The sequence below is a fragment of the Pristis pectinata genome, chromosome 29, assembly GCF_009764475.1.
Source record: "Pristis pectinata isolate sPriPec2 chromosome 29, sPriPec2.1.pri, whole genome shotgun sequence".
NCBI classification, from domain to species: Eukaryota; Metazoa; Chordata; class Chondrichthyes; order Rhinopristiformes; family Pristidae; genus Pristis; species Pristis pectinata.
In genome coordinates this window covers 4,818,318-4,841,348 of record NC_067433.1, presented here as the reverse complement: position 1 = coordinate 4,841,348, position 23,031 = coordinate 4,818,318, and the positions used below count along the sequence as shown (strand labels likewise).

At 51.5% G+C, this 23,031-nt stretch overlaps 1 protein-coding gene across 3 annotated transcripts in view; it reads right to left on the bottom strand.

Annotated features, from left to right (window-relative positions):
• Positions 1-391: 391 nt before the first annotated feature.
• dock5 (dedicator of cytokinesis 5) overlaps positions 392-23,031 on the bottom strand; it is a 141,164-nt gene continuing 118,524 nt past the window's right edge. For 2 of the 3 annotated variants that reach the window (XM_052040774.1, XM_052040776.1), the window contains 15 exons: positions 21,258-21,377; positions 20,747-20,836; positions 20,246-20,350; positions 19,349-19,490; positions 16,975-17,056; positions 15,245-15,329; positions 14,825-14,911; positions 13,495-13,671; positions 13,188-13,271; positions 11,820-11,957; positions 10,150-10,316; positions 7,217-7,412; positions 5,744-5,873; positions 5,067-5,188; positions 392-4,611 (listed from right to left, as the gene is read on the bottom strand). In XM_052040774.1, coding sequence (XP_051896734.1) covers positions 4,501-4,611; positions 5,067-5,188; positions 5,744-5,873; positions 7,217-7,412; positions 10,150-10,316; positions 11,820-11,957; positions 13,188-13,271; positions 13,495-13,671; positions 14,825-14,911; positions 15,245-15,329; positions 16,975-17,056; positions 19,349-19,490; positions 20,246-20,350; positions 20,747-20,836; positions 21,258-21,377 — 1,836 coding nt within the window. In that variant the 3' untranslated portion in view covers positions 392-4,500. The remainder of the gene's footprint in view (positions 4,612-5,066; positions 5,189-5,743; positions 5,874-7,216; positions 7,413-10,149; positions 10,317-11,819; positions 11,958-13,187; positions 13,272-13,494; positions 13,672-14,824; positions 14,912-15,244; positions 15,330-16,974; positions 17,057-19,348; positions 19,491-20,245; positions 20,351-20,746; positions 20,837-21,257; positions 21,378-23,031) is intronic. The other variant, XM_052040775.1, reaches the window with a different exon arrangement.

The following is a 23,031-nucleotide window of genomic DNA, read 5'->3' as shown; positions in this document are numbered from 1 at the left end:
CGAGTTCGATCCCGACCTCCAGAGCTGTGCGGAGTTTGCACGTTCTCCCTGTGACTGTGAGCTTTTCCCCCATGTGCTCAGATTTCTTCACCATTTCCACCCCCCCCCCCCTCCCCATCACAAAGACGGACCACTTGGTCGGTTAATGGGCTTGCTGTAAGTTGCCCCTAATGAGAGATTTCTTTATTAGTCACAGGTACGGTGAAACACAGTGAAATGCACCTTTTGCGTAGAGCGTTCTGGGAGCAGCCCGCAAGTGTCGCCACGTTTCTGGCGTCAACATAGCACGCCCACAACTTCCTAACCCGTACGTCTTTGGAATGTGGGAGGAAACCGGAGCACCCGGAGGAAACCCACGCAGACACAGGGAGAACGTACAGACTCCTTTCAGACAGCGGCAGGAATTGAACCCAGGTCGCTAGTGCTGTAATAGTGTTACACTACCATGCCTGCCCCTAATGTGTAGGGAGAGGTAGAAGCTGGGGCAAGTTGATGGGATATGGGGAGAATAAAACGGGTTATGGTGTAAAAATGGTGGTCAGCACAGACTCGGTGGGCTGAAGGGCCAGTTTTTGTGCCGTATCTTTATGAACTGGACTGTTTGGATCCAGCTCTTATGCGTAAATTGAAGCTAATCTGAAAATGTGCACTGTTTATCTCTAAACTGTTGTGACTCTCCACTCTGCAATGCTTCAACCAAGTTGCGGACAAAGGGTGTAACAGCCATTTATCTTGTGTCGCTGTGGTCTGTGTTTGCGATGGTCCAACTATGTCCTCACTAAACCCTGCACGTCACTTCTCCAGAACAGACTCCCACTGAGCCAGCTTGGTAAACACCTCGTGTTTAATAATGAATACAAATGCATCTGGCTGAGAATTTAATCAAAATACTTGTTTTGCTATGGTTGAGCTCAGTACAAATGCACTCGTTTCAATAGTGACATTTATTTTAAAAATCAGTATATTTACAAACTTTACACCAGGAGTGCATGTTAAGAGTTAAAAGAAATCAAGATTTTCTTTCCGAATACCATATTTGAAGAGCTATGTCACTTTTAATTTGGCCTGGACTTTCCAATCTTAACTCTCAGTCCCATGTTTTGGAGAGCCAATGTGAGGTTTGATTAAGAACAAAATGCTGGGAACACTCGGGTCAGGCAGCGAGGAACGGAGTTGGAGACTCTTCATAAGAACAGAGACCCTCTCTGGCAAAGGGTCTCTGCCTTGAAGCATTAACTCTGTTTCTCCCTCCACAGCTGCTGCCTGACCTGCTGAGCATTTCCAGTGTTTTCTGCTTTTTTTTAAAGTTCAGATTTCCAGCATCTGCGGTTTGATTTTCATTCGCAAGGCTCCGTTTTAACACTTTCCACTGTACATAAAGTGACATCCTCAGCAGGATACTGCCTCGCAAAACACTCCTGTTCCAGTTTGGGACTCTGTAGCAGCAAGATATATACTTGAAATAGTTGGGGTGAGACAGGTTCCGACCTCGAGACAGTGACAGGGGGTCGGCAGTGACCCCGACTGTTGTCTTGTATCTTTTGCTTTAAATTTTACATCTATGCTCTCTGATCCTCCAACCAAAGGCAACACCTCTCTTGTGAACACGATGATCCTGCCCACCTTCTCTGCCCCAAGGAGAACGACCCCATCTCCAACTGGTTAGAGATACTGAGATTGCTTCAGTCAGTGATGTGATGTCTCCATGCACTAGGGCAATACATACCGTCTTCATTCCCTCCATCAGCAGCGCACAGTAACCGCAGTATGTACCATCTATAAAATGCACTGCAGCTCCTGACCCAGACCACTCCAGCATCACCTCCCAAACCTCTAGTACCAAGGAGAAGGATTACAGCCAGGGAATTACTGCCTCCCATCCAGTGTCTGCTGCAAAACACACATGTGGGCTGTAAATCTGCCCGGACTCTTGGGTCAAGACCAAGGCTGTTCATTGCTGGTGGAAGAGCCTCCCACTTTTAGGTGAGGGAAGGGTTAAATCTACCCCTGTGAGCACCTACCCAATGGTTCCACATGCTATGGTCCTGGGCGGGGGTGTTTTTTTTGGGTGAGAGGTGTTGGATCACCCCCCCAGTTGCTCAGTACTGACAGACTCTGGCTGTGTGGGCTGGTGTTAGATACCCCCAGGCATCCTGCATGTGGGCTTTCCTGCTTTTTCCCGGAATTGCTCAGTGGATATTTAATCCAACGATGCGGAATCTTTTGACCCTGACTAAAGATGGAGCAGGCACCTAGCAAAGGCCCGCAGACTTCCTCCAGCAGTTTGTTTTTTCTCCTGATCCCAGCATCTGCAGCCTTTTTACTTCCATCCTAAACCCAGCCAGAGATCGTCATGGAGTCCTACAGCAAGGAAACGGGCCCTTTGGCCTATTGATTCCCTGCTGACCATTGACCACCCATTTACACTAATCCAACATTATTCCTTTTCTCCCCACATTCCCATCAACTCTTCCCCAAATTCTACCACATGTCTGCACACTAGGGGTGATTTCCAGTGGTCAATTAACCCAGCAATGCACATGGCTTTAGCATGTGTGAGGAAACCAGAGCAGCCGGGGTGGGGGGGGGTGGGGGGGGGTGGACTCGTGTGGCCACAGGGAGAAGGTGCAAACTCCACCCAGACTGAACCGGAGATCAGGATTGAACCTGGGTCCCTGGAGCTGTGAGGCAGTGGCTTTATGAGCTGCACCACTGTGTGGCCCATCTCAACATAGAGAGAGGAGCCCAAGGGCTGTTTCACACCTACTCTCCTGCAAACTTCTATCTTGCTGTTCTGGGTAGGAAATATTACTCAATGTAGCTGGCAGCATCAACTGATGTGGATTAATGCAAATCAGTCCCAGCAATGCAAGAGTGTCAGAGGAGCAAAGCGCAACTTTCTCGTCAATGCCAAGTCCTACTACTTAAAGGCTTGTTTCTGTTCCAACTGCATCGGTGTCCCGGATCCTGACTTTCCACCAAACGTAGCATCAACCCTCGGACCTGGGCATCTCCGGGACATTTGGGAATCTCATTTTTAAAAAAAATTAAGTGGGGGGGGGTGGTGGTGGTGTGTGGAATGGGGGTTTAGTGCCTTGGGAAAACTGGGTTAGAAATTGCAAGTGATCCACCATTCTCTCTTTGCAACTGTGTCTGTGTCCCAGCACAGAGTTAGTGCTTGGATCATTTAGCCCGTTGCTGTCAGCAGGAACCAGTCAAACCAACGTTTTTTTGGTTTTCCTGTTTTGGAGAACAGTGAAGTGGAGGTCTAGGAATGCCAGGGGGCCTTGGGAGAGGGGGGAGACTGCCAGTGACCATGGTGGTGGGGGGGGGGGGGAGGGCCAGGCAAGGGGATTGTATGAGCACTGGCCCGGTGCCGTAACAGCCGGCAAGATCCTGGCAGGTGGAGATGGTGATGGGGACAGACTCGTAACCTAAACCCAACCTGTCACCTCCAGCCACCACCATTACTCACCACTAAGTCAGCAAGGAGAATACAATTCGAGATCATCACTCCAAGACGTCACTGCCTTCCGGCAGGTTGGCGTTGGGTGTTCTTGCAGGTTTCAGTCGGAACATTTCACACCCCAACTATTCCTGATTCCTCCCAGTCAGAAACTCTACTGTATATTAGAAACATATTCAACAGAGTTATATAAACTCATTCCACAGATGCAATATTCTGATATTCAAATGTTAAGAATCTTAAATGTTAATCTCCCTCTTTTGTGCTTAACATACAATATGAATAGTGCATTGTTATTCATATCTCATACTTGCAGGAAGAGTGTGTGTAATGAAATGTAGAACATTAAAGCCTCCCCTGCGTGAGATTATTTCTTCAATTTTCAGTTCATTTGTTCCCTTTCCAGTTAAGTGTGTCTTGTCGGGATACTGTCACTTTTCTTGCCAGCAGCACATTACGTTGGCATTTTCTCCCCCTGGTTACGGAGACGGAGCCTGGCGTTGGGGAATGCGTTTCTCCCGTGACGGCGGTGTCCCGTGTCCGCGCTTTGGGGTTCTTGTGCCGAGGGGCAAATTGTTCTGAGTGTGGAATCGGACGCGGTGCTTGTAGTCTGGGCTACACTCGCTGTTGTCCTTGGTTGATGCACCCCCCCCCCCAGGCCTTGCAGTGGTCGACAGCCCGAGGGGGGGGGGGGGGGGGTAGGTGAGGAGTGGGAGGAGATGGCCTTCTGCTCAGCACCACGACAGGTTGCTCGTTGGATTGACCGAGGGATACAGTCCCACAGTGGTGACCTCCACCGAGGGCATAGATACCAGCGGACCGCTGTCACCCAGGGCACCTTTTCTTCCGTTGTTCCCACTTGGAGTGTCCCAGACAGTCGACTCGCGAGGCTGGTTCCGCTCCCACGAGGAATCCATGTGTCTGTGCCGGTGGACCTCCTCTGCAGCACCCCCCCCTCCCCCCCCCCCCCCCCCAACCCAGGAGAAGGGGACCTGCCCGCTGCCATCCGCGGTGGAAATCCTGAGCGGCACCGACTACTCAGCTCCCGGGAAGTATCCATGGGGGAAGGTCGCTTGGGATTGTCGGGCTTTTGGAGGCGGAGGCGGGGGTCGCGGAGAGTTCTTCTCGGGCAGTGGTGGAGCAGGCTGCAAGGAACCACAAACAAACGATTCATTCCTCACCGTACCTCTCAAATCGGAGCGCGCGTACCCTCGCTGATGCTGCCTTTTTACTCCCCCCCCCCCCACCTTGTCCTCTTGTGGGAATGGTGGATATGGCTTATTCTGCCTGGAACCTGCTCCATCTTTCAGTGAGGGTGGGGGTAGTGTAGTAGGCTACCAACCCCCTCAGCCCTGGGTGGACAGGGGTCGATCAGTGTCAGACTGAAGAGGATTGGCTGAGCCAGCACCAAGTGCTCTGTGGGGCAGGAGCTCTGGACTCCCCGCCCAACAGTGTGGGGGGGAGGTGGTTCCATGGTCCGCTGGAACGCCTGACAGGCCAGGGTCGTCGTCGTCGACCACCACCACTACCACAGCAGAGGTCCTGTTAGCCCGCAACACAGATCCGCTGCCCCATTCTCCAGTGGACCACAGCACGCTACCTGGAATGAATCCCGTTGACTCCCATTCTCGCAGGGCTTGCTCTTGGGAGGGGGTGGTGGGGGGCTGGTGGTCTCCCCTGGGCTGGGAGTCGTCTCTGAGCTGGTATGTAGCATCGGATGGCCTGTGGAGGAGAAGAAAGATTCTTTTGAAGCTCATTAAGTTGCTCTTTTAGATGTAGAAAAATAAATTTTGTGATTCTGGAAGGTTTAATGGGAGTGCAGGAAACAGGGCCCCAGTGAGTTTAAAGGAAGTGGGGAACTGGGACCCTGGTGAGTGGGGAACTAGGACCCTGGTGAGTGGGGAACTAGGACCCTGGTGAGTGGGGAACTGGGGCCCCAGTGAGCTAAAGGGAGTGTGGAGACTGGGTGCACTATTTTTAAGGGGACTCCAGGAAATATCACCTGGTGAGCCGGTTGTTGAACCATCGGGATTTCCAAATAACCAGATTATTCGAGTTTTACCGTCCAATTCCAACTTCAACCAACAGAGGTTTGAGAATTTATTTACGACTGAGTTAGAAGTTGGGGCCTGGCTCTAAGGATACATTTGTCCATGTATAAAGGGGTCCCAATGCCAACTAGATGAATATTTGGATGGCGAAATGGCTGGGGCTGCCTTCAGGAAGGTACGAAGGGTCGAGTTAGTTGGGGCTAAAAGTTCCCATCGCTGTACGTACTCGGGCTCTTTGCGGTGGTGGATGTCGTACCCTGTGACGACTGCGTCAGCTGTGAGAAGATCTGGAACGAAGGCAGACGCTTATCTCCAAACTGGAGGCTCTTTGGTCGCTGTGGTCTCAGGGGCGAGATCTGCAAGTCCAAACGAAGATATCTCCGGTGAAACATGTCATTTACCCACCCAGTTCTTTGACAAAGCAGCTCAATTGACCAGAAATGGGTAAGTTCAGGTAAAAAGTTGCATCTTTAACAGGAGTCTTGGAGCAGTAATGGTTTAACCATAGATGTTCACCACATTTTAATTGTTTCTCAATGACTGGGACACAAAGCTGCCTGTGGAAAACAGCGGGAGTCTGTATTTCCGTATCTACTTTTGACATAGGAAGAGAAACATTCAGCCCATCAAGTCTGTGCTGGTGCACAGAGCAATCACATCCCCGCCCTGAAATCTTTTCTCGCCACATCCCTACTAATTCCCCCCTCCCTCAGATTCTACCATCCATCCACAGACAAAGAGGCAATTTACAGTGGCCAATTAACCCACCAATCTGTCGGAAACCAGAGCTCCCTGATCAAATTCATGTGGTCACAGAGAGATGGTGCAAGCTCCACACAGGCAGCACCAGAGGTCAGGATTGAACCTGGGTCTCTGGAGCTGTGAGGTAGTGGCTCTACCTGCTGCGCCATTGTGCTGCCTGGACAGAACCTCTGATCTAGTGGGACTAACTAATGAGAACCAAGAATTTTGCACTACTATCCCAATGCCTTGACCATGGCAGCTTGGCAGCTTGGCTGTAGTGTGTAGGTGAGTGGTTGGTTCTTTTGGGGGAGGCTTGGGGTGGGGAAAGAGAAAAATAAAGTGGGCTTAGGGTATCATATAATGACCAGGTTGATTCTGGAGATGAGGGGGGTCAGCCTATGAGGAGAGATTGAGTCGCCTGCGACTACTCGCTGGAATTCAGAAGAATGAGAGGGGATCTTATAGAAACGTAGTGAAAGGGAGAGATAAGATAGAGGCAGGAAAGTTGTTTCCACTGCTAGGTGAGACTAGAACTAGGGGACATCGCCTCAAGGTTCGGGGGAGTGGATTTAGGACAGAGATGAGGAGGAACTGCTTTTCCCAGAAAGTAGTGAATCTGTGGCGTTCTCTGCCTAGGGGAGTCATTAAATATATTTAAGACACAATTAGATAGATTTTGGCATAGTGGGGGAATTAAGGGTTATGGGGAAAAGGCAGGGAGGTGGATCTGAGTCCAAGACCAGATCAGCCATGGTCTTATTGAATGGTGGAGCAGGCTCGATGGGCCAGATGGCCGACTCGTGCTCCTATTCCTTATGTGCTAGGGTAGGATTAGTGGAAAAAATGGGTGTGTGTGGTGCTCAGTTTGGACTCAGAGGGCTGGAGGACCTGCTTGTGCACTGAATCCATCTCTCTGACTCCTGGAAAGTTGTAATAAGTGTGCTAAAGTACTTACAACTTCTGAGAAGTAGACCCTGTCGGGGGAGAGCTCGCTCCTCGGCTCTCTCTCAAAGATGACCTGAGATTTACTGAGGTTTTTTTCCTTCCTCTTGGACTTGTTCACTCGGCCGTCGAGTTCCTCTCTGTCCAGGTTGTCGTCCAGTTTGGAGAGTGTCAGAAGCCTTCGCTCGAGAAGTGGGTCCAGGACAGAGCTGTGGGGAACAGATCATTGCATCTCCTGCTCAATATTATTGAAGCAGAATTAGGCCATTTGGCCCATCGAGTCTGCTCTGCCATTCCATCATGGCTGACTTTTTTTTATTATTTCCCAACCCAACGCTCCCGCCTTCTCCCCATAATCCTCAACCCCCTCACCAATCAAGAAACGATCAATCTCTGCCTTAAATACACCCAATGACTTGGCCTCCACAGGCATCTGTGGCAACGAATTCCACAGATTCACCACCCTCTGGCTGAAGAAATTCCTCCTCATGTCAGTTCTAAAGGGACGTTCCTTTATTCTGAGGCTGTGCCCTCGGATCCTAGACCCTCCTACTGATGGAAACATCCTATCTATGTTCACTCTATCCTCTATCCAGGCCTTTCAGTATCCGGTAGGTTTCAAATGAGATTTTCTCCCCCCTCCCCCTTCATCTTACAGAACGCCATCGAGTCCAGTCCCAGAGACACCAAACGCTCCTCATATGTTGGAGAAGCAGGGAAAGTCCCTGCCATTTATTTCTCAATAATTAAAAGCCTTACAAAGACATTGAGAAGTGTGACAGGTTACTAAGATGTCACTAAGTTGGAAAGAGCGCAAAGAAGATTTACGAGAATGTTGCCAGGCCTCGGGCCTGAGTTATAGGGAGACGGTGGACTTTATTCCTTGGAGTGTAGGAGACTGAGGGGTGACATTATAGAGGTGTATAAAATCATGAGGGGCATTGATAGAGTGAATGCAAACAGTCTTTTATCCAGTGAAAGGGAACCAAAAACTAGAGGGCATAGGTTTAAGGCGAGAGGGAGAAGATTTAAAAGGGACCTGAAGGGCAACTTCTTCACAGAGGGTGGTGCGTGTATGGAACGAGCTGCCAGGGAAAGTGGTTGAGGGAGGTCCAGTAACATTTAAAAGACATTTGGTGAAGTATATGGATAGGTAGGGTTTAGAGGGATACAGGACAAACAGAGGCAACTGGGACCCGCCCAGGTGGGCACCTTGGTTGGTATGGACGAGATGGGCCAAAGGGCCTTTTTCTGTGCTCTGACTCTAGGTTACACAGGAGGAGACTGGGTCTGTTTATTGGACGGTGTATTGTCCTTCATCAATCGTGGAATTGAATTTAGGAGCAGAGAGGTAATGTTGCAGCTATATAGGACCCTGGTCAGACCCTACTTGGAGTACTGTGCTCAGTTCTGGTCACCTTTCCACAGGAAGGATGTGGAAGCCATAGGAAGGTCCATTCCATGCACTCACCACTGAGTAAAAAAACTTGCCCCTGACATCTCCTCTGTACCTACTCCCCGGCACCTTAAACCTGTGTCCTCTTGTGGCAACCATTTCAGCCCTGGGGAAAAGCATCTGACTATCCACATGATCGATGCCTCTTGTCATCTTATACACATCTATTAGGTCACCTCTCATCCTCTGTCACTCCAAGGAGAAGGCCGAGTTCCCTCAACCTGTTCTCATAAGGCATGCTCCCCAATCCGGGCAGCATCCTTGTAAGTCTCCTCTGCACCCTCTCTATGGCTTCCACATCCTTCCTGTAGTGAGGTGACCAGAACTGAGCATGTTAGAATTTTTCCCAGGGCGGCAATGGCTAACACGAGGGGACATAATTTTAAGGTGATTGGAGGAAGGTATAAGGGGGATGTCAGGGGTAAGTTTTCTTTTTACAGAGTGCGGCGGGTGCGTGCACTGCTGGCAAAATGTTAGAATTTTGGTGGGAGGAAGGAGGGGAGGAGATGTGGGAAGGACAAAATGGACTTGGAAAGATTAATGGGTGGTTGATGATTGGCACAGACTCAATGGGCTGAAGGGCCTGTTTCTGTGCTGTCTCTCTGACTTGCAAATCAAATCACTATGAAGGCACACCAGCAGCTCTACTTCGTTAGGAGCTGGAGGAGATTCAGTGTGTCACCAAAGACTTTTGCAAATTTCTACAGATGTACGGTGGAGAGCATTCTGACTGGCTGCATCACCGCCTGGTATGGAGGCTCCAATGCGCAGGATCGCAAGAGGGTTGTAGACTCAGCCAGCTCCATCACGGGCACAACCCTCCCCACCATCGGAGACATCTTCAAGAGGCGGTGCCTCAAGAAGGCGGCATCCATCACTAAGGACCCTCACCATCCAGGACATGCCCTCTTCTCGTTACTACCATCGGGGAGGAGGTACAGGAGCCTGAAGACCCACACTCAACGATTCAGGAACAGCTTCTTCCCCTCCGCCATCAGATCTCTGAACGGTCCATGAACCCATGAACACTACCTCGTTAGTCCTTTTTTTCTCTTGCACTATTTATTTTGTAATTTATAGTAATTTTATGTCTTTGCATTGCACTGCTGCCGCAAAACAACACATTTCACGTCAGCTAAGTCAGCGATAATAAACCTGATTCTGATCTGCAAATTGGCTACAGCTCCACACTTTCCTGCCGCTGATTCCACTGAAGGCTCTGGAGCTATCTCAATTTCCCAGCCTACCCGCACTGCATTTTTTCTCTGTAACTGTAACACCATATCCTGCATTGTTATTGTTTTCCGTTTGGACTACCTCGATGTACTGATGTACAGAATGATCTGTTTGGATGGCCTTTCACTGTACCTCGGTACATGTGACAATAATAAACCACTTACCAATTACCTCCCACCAGTGTAGGTTTGATCTCCTTGACCCATCCCATTAAGAGAGCCCCTTGCTGCTTCGGGGGTGTGTGATCTACTCACCCATTGGAGGCTGGTCTAGACGAGGCACTGTCTGACGACGTAGATGAGCTGGACACCACCGACGAGGCCATGGAGACGGTGGAGAGACGACGGAGTGTGGACGACATTATATACAGAAGGATCATGGAACCTGACCTGCTCCGCTTCCTGTCGGTGAGGGATGGCGGCTGAGGAGGCAGTGAGATGTAATTAATTCCCTGAGTCCCCAGGTAATGAATGAACTCTGGACTGTGGGGGGGGGGGCAGGAAAACTGCAGATGCTGGAAATCCTAAACAAAACCAGAAAGTGCTGGAAATTCTCAGCGGGACAGTCAGCATCCGTGGAGAGAGAAAAACCAGAGTTAATGTTTCAGTTCAATGGCCTTTCAACATTCTGATAAAAGATCGATGACCTGAAATAATATTGACTGCTTCTCTCTCCATGGATGCTGCCTGATCCGCTGAGTGTTTCTAGCACTTTGTGCCTTAACCCTGGGTTACAAGGCTCTGGGCAACTATCTGCTCTGATCAAGTCTTGTCCCACGAGTGCCCCACGGCACCGAGGTGCGGAGTGATTAATGAGGAAGCCACAGTGGTGTTTAGCTTTGACGTACATCATATCTAAAGACTGGAATCATCATCCTGAACATGGAAGCTAAGGCTGTGCACAAGAAATCAATGTTGCAATTTCACCAGTGATCTCAGCACAACGTGCTCCTGTGTTTTTGTTTTGTGTGAGTGTTCAACAAAGGTCATAGGTTGCACCAAAAGTGCTCCAACTTATGCCCACGATGGAGGAAACATGCAGAAAGTGACTTGGACACTGGAAAGAAATGTAAAGGTGACCTGTGGCAAGTTCCTCACAGGCAAGAGTTCACAGGGATACGATCGCATTTATGTGCAACCTGCACACGAAAGGAAGGCAAAAACAGATCTAGTCTTTCATCCACTCTTCTGAGCAACACCTGCACCCTTCCGTGTGAGGTTGTCTGTTTAGCATCCATTGGTGATCACGGAGACACAAGAGACTGCAGACGCTGGAATGTAGAGCAACAAACAATCTGCTGGAGGAACTCAGCGGGTCGAGCAGCATCTGTGGGGGGGGCGTGGGGGAAGGAATTGTCAACACTTCGGCTTGAAACCCTGCATCATTCCCGAGTTCATCCAGCAGATTGTTTGTTGATCCATCAGTGATCACTGTCCCTGTGCACCCGTGGTTTTTAAAAGAGCAATTATTGATCCATCATTTTCATTACTTGCGTCTCTTATAAATGCAAACTAACACCTTCATTGTGGTAAAGTATTATCTACAGAAATAGGATTGTATTTCCAAAGTACTGGGTTTAAGGAGCAGTTCAACGGGTTGACAGCAGCATTCAGGAGCAACCGGATGTTACCTGTGGCAGACAGAGTTCCTGCAAGCTCAGAGTTCCTGCAAGCTCAGAGCCCCTGCAAGCTCAGAGCCCCTGCAAGCTCAGAGCCCCTGCAAGCTCAGAGTTCCTGCAAGCTCAGAGTTCCTGCAAGCTCAGAGCCCCTGGAAGCTCAGAGTTCCTGCAAGCTCAGAGCCCCTGGAAGCTCAGAGTTCCTGCAAGCTCAGAGCCCCTGGAAGCTCAGAGTTCCTGCAAGCTCAGAGTTCCTGCAAGCTCAGAGCCCCTGGAAGCTGTAAAAGCAGTAAGTCCTCACACACTCACCAGGGTTATCACACCGTACAGCTTTTGAACTTTCTCCTTCAACTCCCTGAAGCAGGAAACGATCCAGTCATGCAGCGGCCTCAACTCCTCTGTGGATTTTTCCCCATGAATTCGTATTCCTTCGGCCAACAGCGGGATCTGGGGAAGAGAGACATAATGCATCAGGAACGAAGGAACCGTTCAAGGCAACATTCAGGATCCGGTGGAAGGTGCTTCCACTCGCAGCGTGGAGGAGGAGACCCGAGGGGTGCATTGGGCAAGGAGCCAGCTGCCGGGAATGGATGAGCGGGCAAACGTTGGCCCTGAATCCCACTGGGATTTGTGCCTAAAACGTCTGAGTGTATAGGTTCGATGCCAGGCAAGGACCATTAGCGAGCCATGGCCTCTTGCATGCATCGTTGCAACAGATGCAGCTGCTCCCTCTCTCCCCAATCCATTCCCATTGGAACTGTCTTTTTCCCTACTTGGTCTGTTAAAACGAACTTCCATCGCAGAGTCATACAGCACGGAAACAGGGGTTCAGCCCAATAGATCCACACTGACCATCAAGGACCCAGTTAAACATTCCATGTTTACCATCAACTCCCACTCACCTACACACTGGGGGCAATTTACAGTGGCCAGTTAACTTACTAACCTGCAGGTCTTTGGAATGTGGGAGGAGACTGGAGAGTCCGGGGGAAACCTATGCAGGCACAGGGAGAACGTGCAAACTCCACACAGACCGTGCCGGAGGTTGGGATTGAACCCGGGTCTCTGGAGCTGAGAGACAGCGGCCCTACCTGCTGAGCCACAGTGCTGCCTGAAGTTATACACTGGGAGATGTAGGTTACTAAGGAAAGGAAGGAATTTTAATAGGGGGAGGGGGAGAGAGAGGAAACAGTTGGCACAATATGTTTTGAGGAGAACAGAGATATTAAGAGCAAATTTTCCTCTGGTGGGAAAGAACTTGAGAATTAAAGCAGGAACATCAGATACCTTGACTTCAACGGCTGTGATTTTCTGGTGTTGTTGGGCAGGGTGATGAGAGTGTGGGAGGAAACTCAACGACAGAGTTCCAAACTGGCTGAGCTTCCTGAAGGGTGGATTTGAAGAGGCAGATAAAGAGAAATCGATCCTCTGGCTAATGGTTTGGGCAGAGAGAGGTGGGGAGATCCCGGGCTGTGTACAAGCAGCGTCGAGAGACTACAGAGACCAGATTTGGCAATGGGAGTTAAGAGACTCAAGAAGATGAGAAAATAGGCCAGCAGGGCCCTCAAGCCCACCCCACAGTTCAATGTGACCATGGCTGATCTACACTGACCTCACTTCCCCATGTTCCAGTTCCCCATCACCGTCAATTCCTTGATCTTTATCAAGGAAGCGCACCTGTAAGGCAATGAGTTGCTTCAGGGTGTCTATCTTCTCCTGGTCCTCGGGATGTTCCTGCATGTACTTGGAACTGAAGAAGGCCTGAAGAATGAAAAACAAGAAACGATTCGATGAATAGAAAGCCCTCCAGCAAGCAGTCCCCACCCCCAGGGTGAACAACACAGCTAAAGCCCTACCCCACCCCACCCCAGCACAGTGTACCCTCCAAGCAGCTCAACAGCAGGGCAATCAGATGGGAAACATCTTCCCTATGCTCAGCGCCAAGTTGGCCAGTTACCTGAGAGTTGTTTCTCAGCTCGCCTACCTTCTCGTAGTTCGCGAATCCACCCATCACGGCTGCGTCAACGATCCCGTTGAGGAGCATGGAGAGGGGGTGGGCCGGCAGGGACCTGTCCCAGGCGTACTGCTGCACCATGTTACTGATCTTCTCATTGGTCCGCTCCATGGTTTCTATGGCATTCTCCAGCGGGCTGATCTCCTCCTGGGTGCAGAGTGGGGAATCGTTTAGCCTCCTCTCCTCTTTTATTCATTTACCACCCTCCTGACTTTCTCTCCTTGAACACCAAGCAACCCGCTCCAGAGGAACTTGCCTCAGCGGCCGTTCCTCCCCATGTCAGCCAACCGGGCTGCTCGACTGAGGAGGGCATCAGACATGGAACCTAGAACAGTGCAGCACAGGAACAGGCCCTTCGGCCCACCATGTCTGTGCCGACCATGATGCCAAATTAAACTAAATCTATCTGCCTGCACGTGATCCCCATCCCTCTGTTCCCTGGAAGTTCCGGTGCCTGCCTAAATGCTTCTTAAATGCCACTATTCTGTCTGCCACCACCAAGTTCAAGTTTATAGTCACAGGCATACATACCCTGGGTATAAATGCCTTGAAAATTAGCTTTTTGCAGCAGCAGTACAGTACATTATAGACATCAGTTAACATGAACTTAAATTAACATAAATTATACATAACTTATAAGACAAAATAAACACAAGGAGATTAGTGCAAACTGACAGACAGAAAGGAATATTGTTCGAGGCAGCGTTGGGTTTTCCAGGTGGGTTCAAGAACCCGACGGCAGTGCGGAAGAAGCTGTTGTTGAACCGTGATGTGTGGGTCTTCAGGCTCCTGGGGCGGTGGTGGAGGCAGGTACATTGATCAAATTCAAGAGATTACTAGATAAGCATATGGAGGAATTTAAAATACTGGGAGGAAGAGGTTAGATAGTCTTAGGCGAGGTTTAAAGGTCGGCACAACATTGTGGGCCGAAGGGCCTGTATTGTGCTGTACTGTTCTATGTACCTCCTGCCTGATGGCAGCTTCACAGGACAACCTGGTCTTTGTTTGCCTTGAATTCTCAGAAAGGAGATCTGTGCAAGGAATAGTGTGTGTCCCTGCTATGGAAATGCCCCACATCTCCAGAGTGACACAAGACGGCTCGGAAATGGCCACTCTGAGAAAGATAATCAAGTTTCGATTGGAAAATAACTGGCATAGTGTGATCACGTTCCCTGGCCATTGGCCTCAGGGCCACTGGCTGCTTGGAGTGGGTTGGGCTAAATGGCCTCATCATTGTGGAAACTTCTCAATAAAATCTGTTGGTGAAAATCCGATGTTAAAATCAAAGGATAAAGCTTACCAATGTGGCAGTCTTCACCTCAAACCACTGCAGAATACCGGGAAATTTGTACACCGTTGTGTACGTCACTCGTTCAATCCACATAGTCTGCAAAGGAAAGTCCAAAGTTTAGCCGGCGAAGGTTACTGGTTACCCTCTCCTGACCTCTGGATGCACCTAATTCAAATTCACAGGGATTCATTTCCGTCAGGCAACGAGGACAAACAGTGGGAAAACTCTCAACCTGCAAGAATTCTCTGATTCTTATTGTCAGCACCAAAGGTTAAGGGTTCAGGGTTATGCACCACCTGTTGGGAAGAATGAGGTTTCTTTATTCCCTGTTTAACAAATGTCAAGGGGTAGGGATCGAGTGTGCGAGCGAGCAGCCTGGGAGAATGAGGCTCAACGCAGGACCGACTCCGTACCGCGCATATGCCTTACCGCAAACTCGTTGTCTGGATCCTTCTCTCCTCTGTGGAAAGGTCGGGAGTACTGAAACTGCTGTACTTCATTGGCTCGATAGAAGCTGTCGAGAGTAAAACAAGGTGAAGGTATCCGATACTCAACGGACCTTCCCAAATCGGGCTGAGCTCAACCCTTGTTTGAGATACGCAGCCCGCTGTGAAAGGTGCATTTACTCCTTCCCTGCCTACTTTATCCTCCTCCTGCCCGGAGGTTGGTGGTGCCGGTTAATTAGAGAACAATGTGAACGCAGCCCGGTCCATCACGGGCACGGCCCTCCCCACCACTGACAGCACCTACAGGAGGCGCCTGTCATCAAGGATCCCCACCATCCGGGCCATGCCCTCTTCTCACTGCTACCATCGGGCGGGAGGTACAGAAGCCTGAAGTCCCCACACCACCAGGTTCAGGAACAGTTCCTTCCCTTCAACCATTCGGTTCTTGAACCAACCTGCACAACCCGAATCACTACCTCAGCCACGGAACACTACGGACTCCCTCTTGCACTGCCGTGGACTTGTCTCTGATTGTGCTTGTTTTTCCACACTTTTTTCCTCTCTCCCTTCACTGTCTTGCATAATTTATGTATAATTTATACTGTGTGTGTTTTCTGTACCTACGTGCCTGTGATGCTGCTGTGAGCAAGTGTTTCACTGTTACCTGTACCTCACTGTACTTGTGCACATGGCAATAAGCTCTACTTGAGCCAGCAGGTACAGGTGACGTATCTGGAACTATGTCTGATTCATCCCACTCCCCCCCCTTCCTGAATATTACCCCAGTTACGTCAAACATCTCTTGGTGGGACCTGGCCCGTGTGACTTGCCCAATCACCTGGGTTACACGGCCTTAAAGAAATTAATTATAGTCACGGAAACAGGCCCTTCGGCCCACCAAATTTGTGCTGACTATCAAGCTAATTCCGTTCTATTAGGACATAGTACGGCACAGCACGGGAACAGGCCCTTCGGCCCACAATGTTGTGCTGAACTAACTAAATTATCAATTAAAAGCCGAACTAAACTAATCCCTTCTGCCTGCAGAATGTCCACATCCCTCCATTCTCCGCACATTCATCTGCCTATCTAAGAGCCCCTTAAATGCCTCTATCGTATCTGCCTCCACCACCCCTGGCAGCACATTCCAAGCACCCACCACTCTCTGTGTAAAAAAAAACTTGCCTCACACATCTCCTTTGAACTTACCCCTTCTCAGCTTAAATGCAAGCTCTCTAGACATTTCGACCCTGGGAAAAAGATACCGGCTGTCTATGCCTCTCATAAGCTGTTCTCCCCACATTCCCATCAACTCCTCCCAGATTCTACCCCTCACCTACACACAAAGGGGGCAATTCACAGTGGCCAATTAACCCACCAACCCGCACGTCTTGAGGATGTGGGAGGAAACTTGAGCACCAGAAGCCAGGTCACAGGGAGAACGGGCAAACTCCACATGGACAGCACAGGAGGTCAGGATCGAACCCACGTCACGCCATTCTGACGCCCGAATCAAGTTTCATTTACTGACCCCCCAATGTTAGGGCAAAGAGCAGTCCCATTGGGAGTTCAGACGATGCCACTCTCAGAGATCAACCCTAACCCTCCATGTCACACACTGCCCAGCGGCTCAGGAGTCTGACCTGAGAGCACCATGTCAGCAGATGACCGAGCAACGAGGTGGGAAAGCCACGCGCGGAGAAGTCCACTTACTTTAAGATCTGCTCTGGAACAGGCTTGTCCTTGTACTGCAATGGGAGATCAAGAACCGGCTTCACAGTGAAGCACTGGACATCTGAGCACTGGGTCAGGGAACAGAACCGCTGAGCTTACTGTGCTCCACGTCAGAACGTAACGGCACCCCACTGACGTTCCCTCGGCCTCTCCTCCCGAGCAGGGGCACGGCACCGGGAGCCGGACCACTGACCTTGAGACACAAGTTCAAATCCCCTTGTGTCAAATGGGCGGAATATAAACTCTTGTCAATTAAACACCTCACTTCGATAACAGTGCTCACCATTCTGCTGATTTCTGATAGAAAACCACCCTGGTTCTTCGGAAATGTCTTCAGGGAAGAGAATTTCCAAAGTGGGTCAGAGCTTTATATGAGCCTGAACCCACAGCAGTCTCACCATGACATGGGTTGGAAAGGTTTAGAGGGATAGGGGCCAAACGCAGGCAAATGGGATTAGTTTAGGTGGGAATCTTGGTTGGCATGGACCATTTGGGCCGAAGGGCCTGTTTCAGTGCTGTATGACTCTTTGACTGACACTTCACTGCCTTCTAAAAGGGCTCAGCAGCCAATCAGATGTGAGTCATGGCTCACTGAGTCCATATCGACCATCAAACAACCACTTACACCAACACTACACTGATCCCATTTCATTCTCCCCACATCCCCCTCAACTCCCCCCAGATTCTACCCCTCACCTACACAGTAGGGACAACCTACAGTGACCAATTAACCCACCAACCGACACGTCTTTGGGATGTGGGAGGAAACGGGAGCACCCGGGGGGGGGGGGGGGGGGGGGGGGGAAACAGGGAGAACGTGCAAACTCCACGCAGACAGCACCCGAGGTCGGGATCGAACACGGGTCTCTGGAGCGGTGAGGCAGCAGCTGTAACTGCTGCACCACTGGGTCCCGTGTTGACATGAAGCTGTCGAGGGTGATTCAAGGCAGCAGCTCACCACCGGGGATTGGGGTCAGGCAGTAAATGCTAGTCTCTGTGTTCCTTCTGAATTCAGTGCTCGGGGGGAGGGAGAAGGCTCTCTGTTAGACCGGCGCTCCTGGCTGGGAACCTGCTGCCTGTCGGTGAAGATGTTCTTCCATTCGTCCCTTCGTGGGGCGAGCACGACACAGGCAACGGAGACAGAAGAGAGAGCAGAAGCTGGAATCTTGAGCATCAAACCAACTGCTGGAGGAACTCAGCGGGTCAGGCAGCATCTGTGGAGGGGAATGTTTCGTGTCGAGACCCTTCATCAGAGCTGTCGAAGGGATAAATTCCAGATGAAAGGTCTCGACCCAAAATATTGACTGTCCATTTCCCTCCACAGATGCTGCCCGAGCCGCTGAGTACATTGGTGGCAATGCCACTTTCCTGGCCCAGGGAAGGTTGATCCTATTAGTGTCCGTGCAGCTCCACGCAGTCGGACAGGGTGGGGAGGGACGAGTTCCTTCCCTGAGGAACATTGGTGAACCAGCAGGGTGTTTAACCGACAAGCTGTTAGCACCGTGGCCACCGTTACCGAGGCCAGCTTTTATTCCAGATTTATTTCACTACTTGAACCAACATTCCTGGCATTCTGGGTGGGATTTGAACTTTGCCTCTGGATCAGTGGGCCAGAACTCTGGCCTGGTGGTTCAATCACTCCACCCTTCGCTCACGGACATTGTACAGTTCAACCGAGGCCTCTCACCGTGACCTAAACGTCAGGTGGTTGCTCAGAGCAACAGCTCAGTGATGCAGGAGAGGGAGGGAAGGAATGCTGGCAGATCAAGGCCCACTGATGCTGCCCTTAACCCATCCCATACAGGACAGAAATAGGCCCTTCGGCCCAACTGGTCCATGCTGACCAAGATTCCCATCTGAGCTAGTCCCATTTGCCTGCGTTTGGCCCATATCCCTCTAAACCTTTCCTATCCATGTACCTGTCCAAGCGCCTTTTAAATGTTGTTAATGTGCCTGCCTCAACCACTTCCTCTGGCAGCTCGTTCCATGTACGGACCACCCTCTGGGGGCAAAAGTTGCCCCTCAGGTTCCTATTAAATCTCTCCCCTCCCACCTTAAACAATCCCATTGTTTGACACCCCATAGACAAAGCCCCCAGTCTGATAGAGTAACAGAGCCACAGAGCACAGAAACAGGCCCTTTGGCCCACCTTGTCCATGCTAGCCATTGTCCCACCTGTACTAACCCCATCTTCTGTGGCCTTCTATGACTTGGTGATTCAGGTGCTCATCCAGATGTTTCTGAAGTGTTGGGAGACAATCCCCTCTCTTCCCCGTTGCAGTTTCACGGACAAAGCCCCCAGCAGTGACTCTGCCCCCACCACCATCCCTCCCGTTCCACGGACAAAGGATACACTGCTGGGGCGAGTTCCTCAGCTGCTCGCTGGGTGGGGAGGTGCTGGTCATCTTCTCCGCGTTGGGGAACTGGGTGGCTAGCTTCAGGCGGAAGTCCTCGTAACGCTCATACTCTTTCCCCCGGTAAATGAACATCTTGTTCTGGGGACGAGAGGGGATGGGGAGGGGGGGGTTAGTGTCCGAGTGGGGTGGACAGTGGCTGTGGCCATTGGCCAGGGTGTGTTGGCAACCAGCCAATCAGCGGTGATGTCGGCCCACAGGGGGCGCGGCCGCTGCGCTTCAGTCAATGGGATCCCAGCGAGGGAAAGGTGGAGGGGGCAGCAGTGTGTCCTCGACCCAAGGATGGCACTGTCCTGCGGGGGAAGGGGGGGGGGGGTCAAAGAAGAGGGAGAGGAGACAGGGTGGGGAGAGGGTAGAAGGGAGGAAAAGGGAGAGGTGAGGAAAGAGGGAGGGAGTGAGCGAGGGACGGAGTGAGGGAGAGAGAGACAGGGAGAGGGAGAGGGAGGGAGTGAGCGAGGGACGGAGTGAGGGAGGGACGGAGTGAGGAAGAGAGAGACAGGGAGAGGGAGAGGGAGGGAGTGAGTGAGGGACGGGGAGGGGTAGGGAGGGAGGGAGAGGGAGGGAGAGGGGAGGGAGGGGGAGTAAGGGATGGACTGCAGGAGTGAAGGAGTGAGCGATGGAGAGAGAGAGTGAGGGACAGAGTGAGGGAGTGAGCGATGGAGGGAGGAATGGCGTGAGGAAGAGGGTGGTGGGGCAGTGACCCTGTGGCCTTCCCACACCCACCCTATCCCCCCACTGGTGTGGGTCAGTTTGAGGGTCCCAGTCTGGAGGGAGTGGGGGGGGGTGGAGGGAGGAGGGGGGAGGGTGGGCTGTGCCCTCAGACGGACCACGCTCACCCGCAGGAAGGAGGGGAATCCTTGCCCGTAGAAGCCGACGGCGAAGTACTCGGGTGGGGGTCTCATCACCTGCATGATGTTCTCGTAAAACCTGGCCTGCTGCTTCTGCAACGGGAGGTGAGAGGTCAGTGTGGGTGCAGCCCAGACTGGAGAGGGACCTCTGCCTGGGATCAACCCAACCCCCTCCCCCAGGACCTTCCCCCCTCACTCTCCCCCCTCCCCCGGGACAACCTCTCCCCCTTCCCTCCTCACTATCTCCCCTGGGACAACCTCTCCCCTCTCCCCCAGGACAATCTCCCCTTGCTCTCCCCCCCCCTCCCCCAGGACCTTCCCCCTCCCCCCGGCACCTCTCCTCCCCCCTCCCCCCAGGACCTCCCCTTGCCCTCTCCCCCCCCGGACATTCCCCCACACCCCCCCCCCCCAGGACCTTCCCCCCTGCCCCGGGACCTCTCCCCCCTCCCCCAGGACACCGCCCCACCTCCCTGGTCCGTTCGCCCTCACCAGGAGGTGGCTCAGCTCCTCATACTCGAAGACCTCGATCTCGTACATGGCGGCCAGCTCCTTGCTCAGCCTGATGGCGCTCTCCCACATCTGGAGCCAGAGGGAAGGAACGGGGTCAGGTCTTCGTCCGGCTGCCCTGCCCTTCGTCCCCACCTCTGTCGACTGCTGGGGTCACACACTGTCACCTCTGACACATGGCGACCCCCAACACGTGACCCCTGACACCTGCCCCAGTGTGGGGTCAGGGGTTACACACTGGGGTGGGGGTCACACACTGAGTTAGGGGCCACACACTGGGACAGGTGTCAGGGATCACCATGTGTCGGGGTCACCATGCATCAGGGAGGTTACAGAATGTCAGGGGTCACCGTGTGTCAGGGGTCAACATGCGTCAGGGGTCAACATGCGTTGGGGTTACTGTGGCGGGGAGGTTACAGAATGTCAGGGGTCACCGTGTGTCGGGGGTCACCACTCGTCAGCCCTGGAGCGAGGGATGTCCCCGTGCACTGACCTTGCCCCTGTCACAGTAGTGGATGATCTCCTGGTACAGCTTTTCCTTCAGCTCACGGTTGGTCAAGGCCTGGTAGTCCTCCCTGTGGATGAGGTGAGCAGCACAGGGCTGGTCCGACCACTGTGGGCAAGAGCACAGCAAGACTCAGATACAACTCCCTGACGTAGGACAGGGCGAGACCCTTAACGTTCCGTCAGTGAGCTTCAGTCCAAGGATGTCAGGCTGCAACTGTGTAACGTACACTGGAATGCTCCAGTCAGGAGTAGGCCACTCTGACCCTCAAACCTGTCCCACCACTTAACGAGATCCTGGCTGATCTACATTCCCAACTACCCCATAACCCTCCGCCCTTCATCAACAATCTATCTACCTCTGCTGGAAAATATTTTAAAACTGCTCCCGCTGCCCTTGGAGAAAGAGGGTTCCAACGATTCATAGAGTATTACAGCACGGAAACAGGCCCTTCGGCCCAACTTGTCCGTACTGACCACGGTGACCACCAAGCTTAGTCCCATTTGCCCACGTTCGGCCCATATCCTTCTAACCCTCTCCTATCCACGTATTTATCCAAACGCCTTTTGAATGTTGCTGTTGTACCTGCCTCACCCACTTCCTCTGGCAGCTCGTTCCATACACTCACCACCCTCTGCGTGAAGACCTTGTCCCTCAGGTCAATTTTAAATCTTTCCCCTCTCACCTTAAACCTATGCCCTCTAGTTTTTAGTTCCCTTTCCCTGGGAAAAAGACTGTGTGCGTTCACTCTATGTCCCTCATGATTTTATACACCTCTATAAGGTCACCCCTCAGTTTCCTACATTCCAAGGAATAAAGACCTAACCTGGCCAACCTCTCCCTATAACTCAGGCCCTCGAGTCCTGGCAGCATCCTCGTGAATCTCCTCTGCACTCTTTCCAGTTAAACCACGTCTGTCCTATAACAGGGCAACCAAAACTGTACCCATTCCTCCAAGTGTGGCTTCACCAACAACTAGTACAACTGCAACATAATGTCCCAACTCCCATACTCAATGCCCTGACTGATGAAGGCCAACGTTCCAAAAAGCCTTCTTCACCACCAGGATGTTGCCTGGATTGGAGAGCATGTCTTATGAGGACAGGTTGAGTGAGCTAGGGCTTTTCTCTTTGGAGCAAAGGAGGATGAGAGGTGACTTGATAGAAGTGTATAAGATGACGAGGCGCATAGATCGAGTGGACAGTCAGAGACATTTTCCCCATGGCGAAAATGGCTAACACGACGGGCATAATTTTAAGGTGATTGGAGGAAGGTATAAGGGGGATGTCAGAGGTAAGTTTTTTTTTTACACGGAGAGTGGTGGGTACGTGAAACACACTGCCAGCAGAGGTGGTGGGGGCAGATACATTAGGGACATTTAAGAGACTCTTAGATAGGCACATGAATGATAGAGAAATGGGGGGCTATGTGGGAGGGAAGGGTTAGATAGATCTTAGAGCAGGATAAAATTGTCGGCACAACATTGTGGGCCGGAGGGCCTGTACTGTGCTGTAATGTTCTATGTATTCACTCTGAAAGTCCTGCCCTGGTTTGACTTCCCAAAATGTAACACGTCACACTTATCTGAATTGAACGCCGTCTGCCGTTCCTGGGCCCACTTACCCAGCTGATCAAGATCCCCCTGTAATTCTTGACAACCTCCTTCATCGTCTACGGTACCACATCATCCGCAAACTTACTAACCAGGCTTTGTACATTCAGAATCCTTTGAGAGAAATATTCACCTCATCCCTCTCTTAAA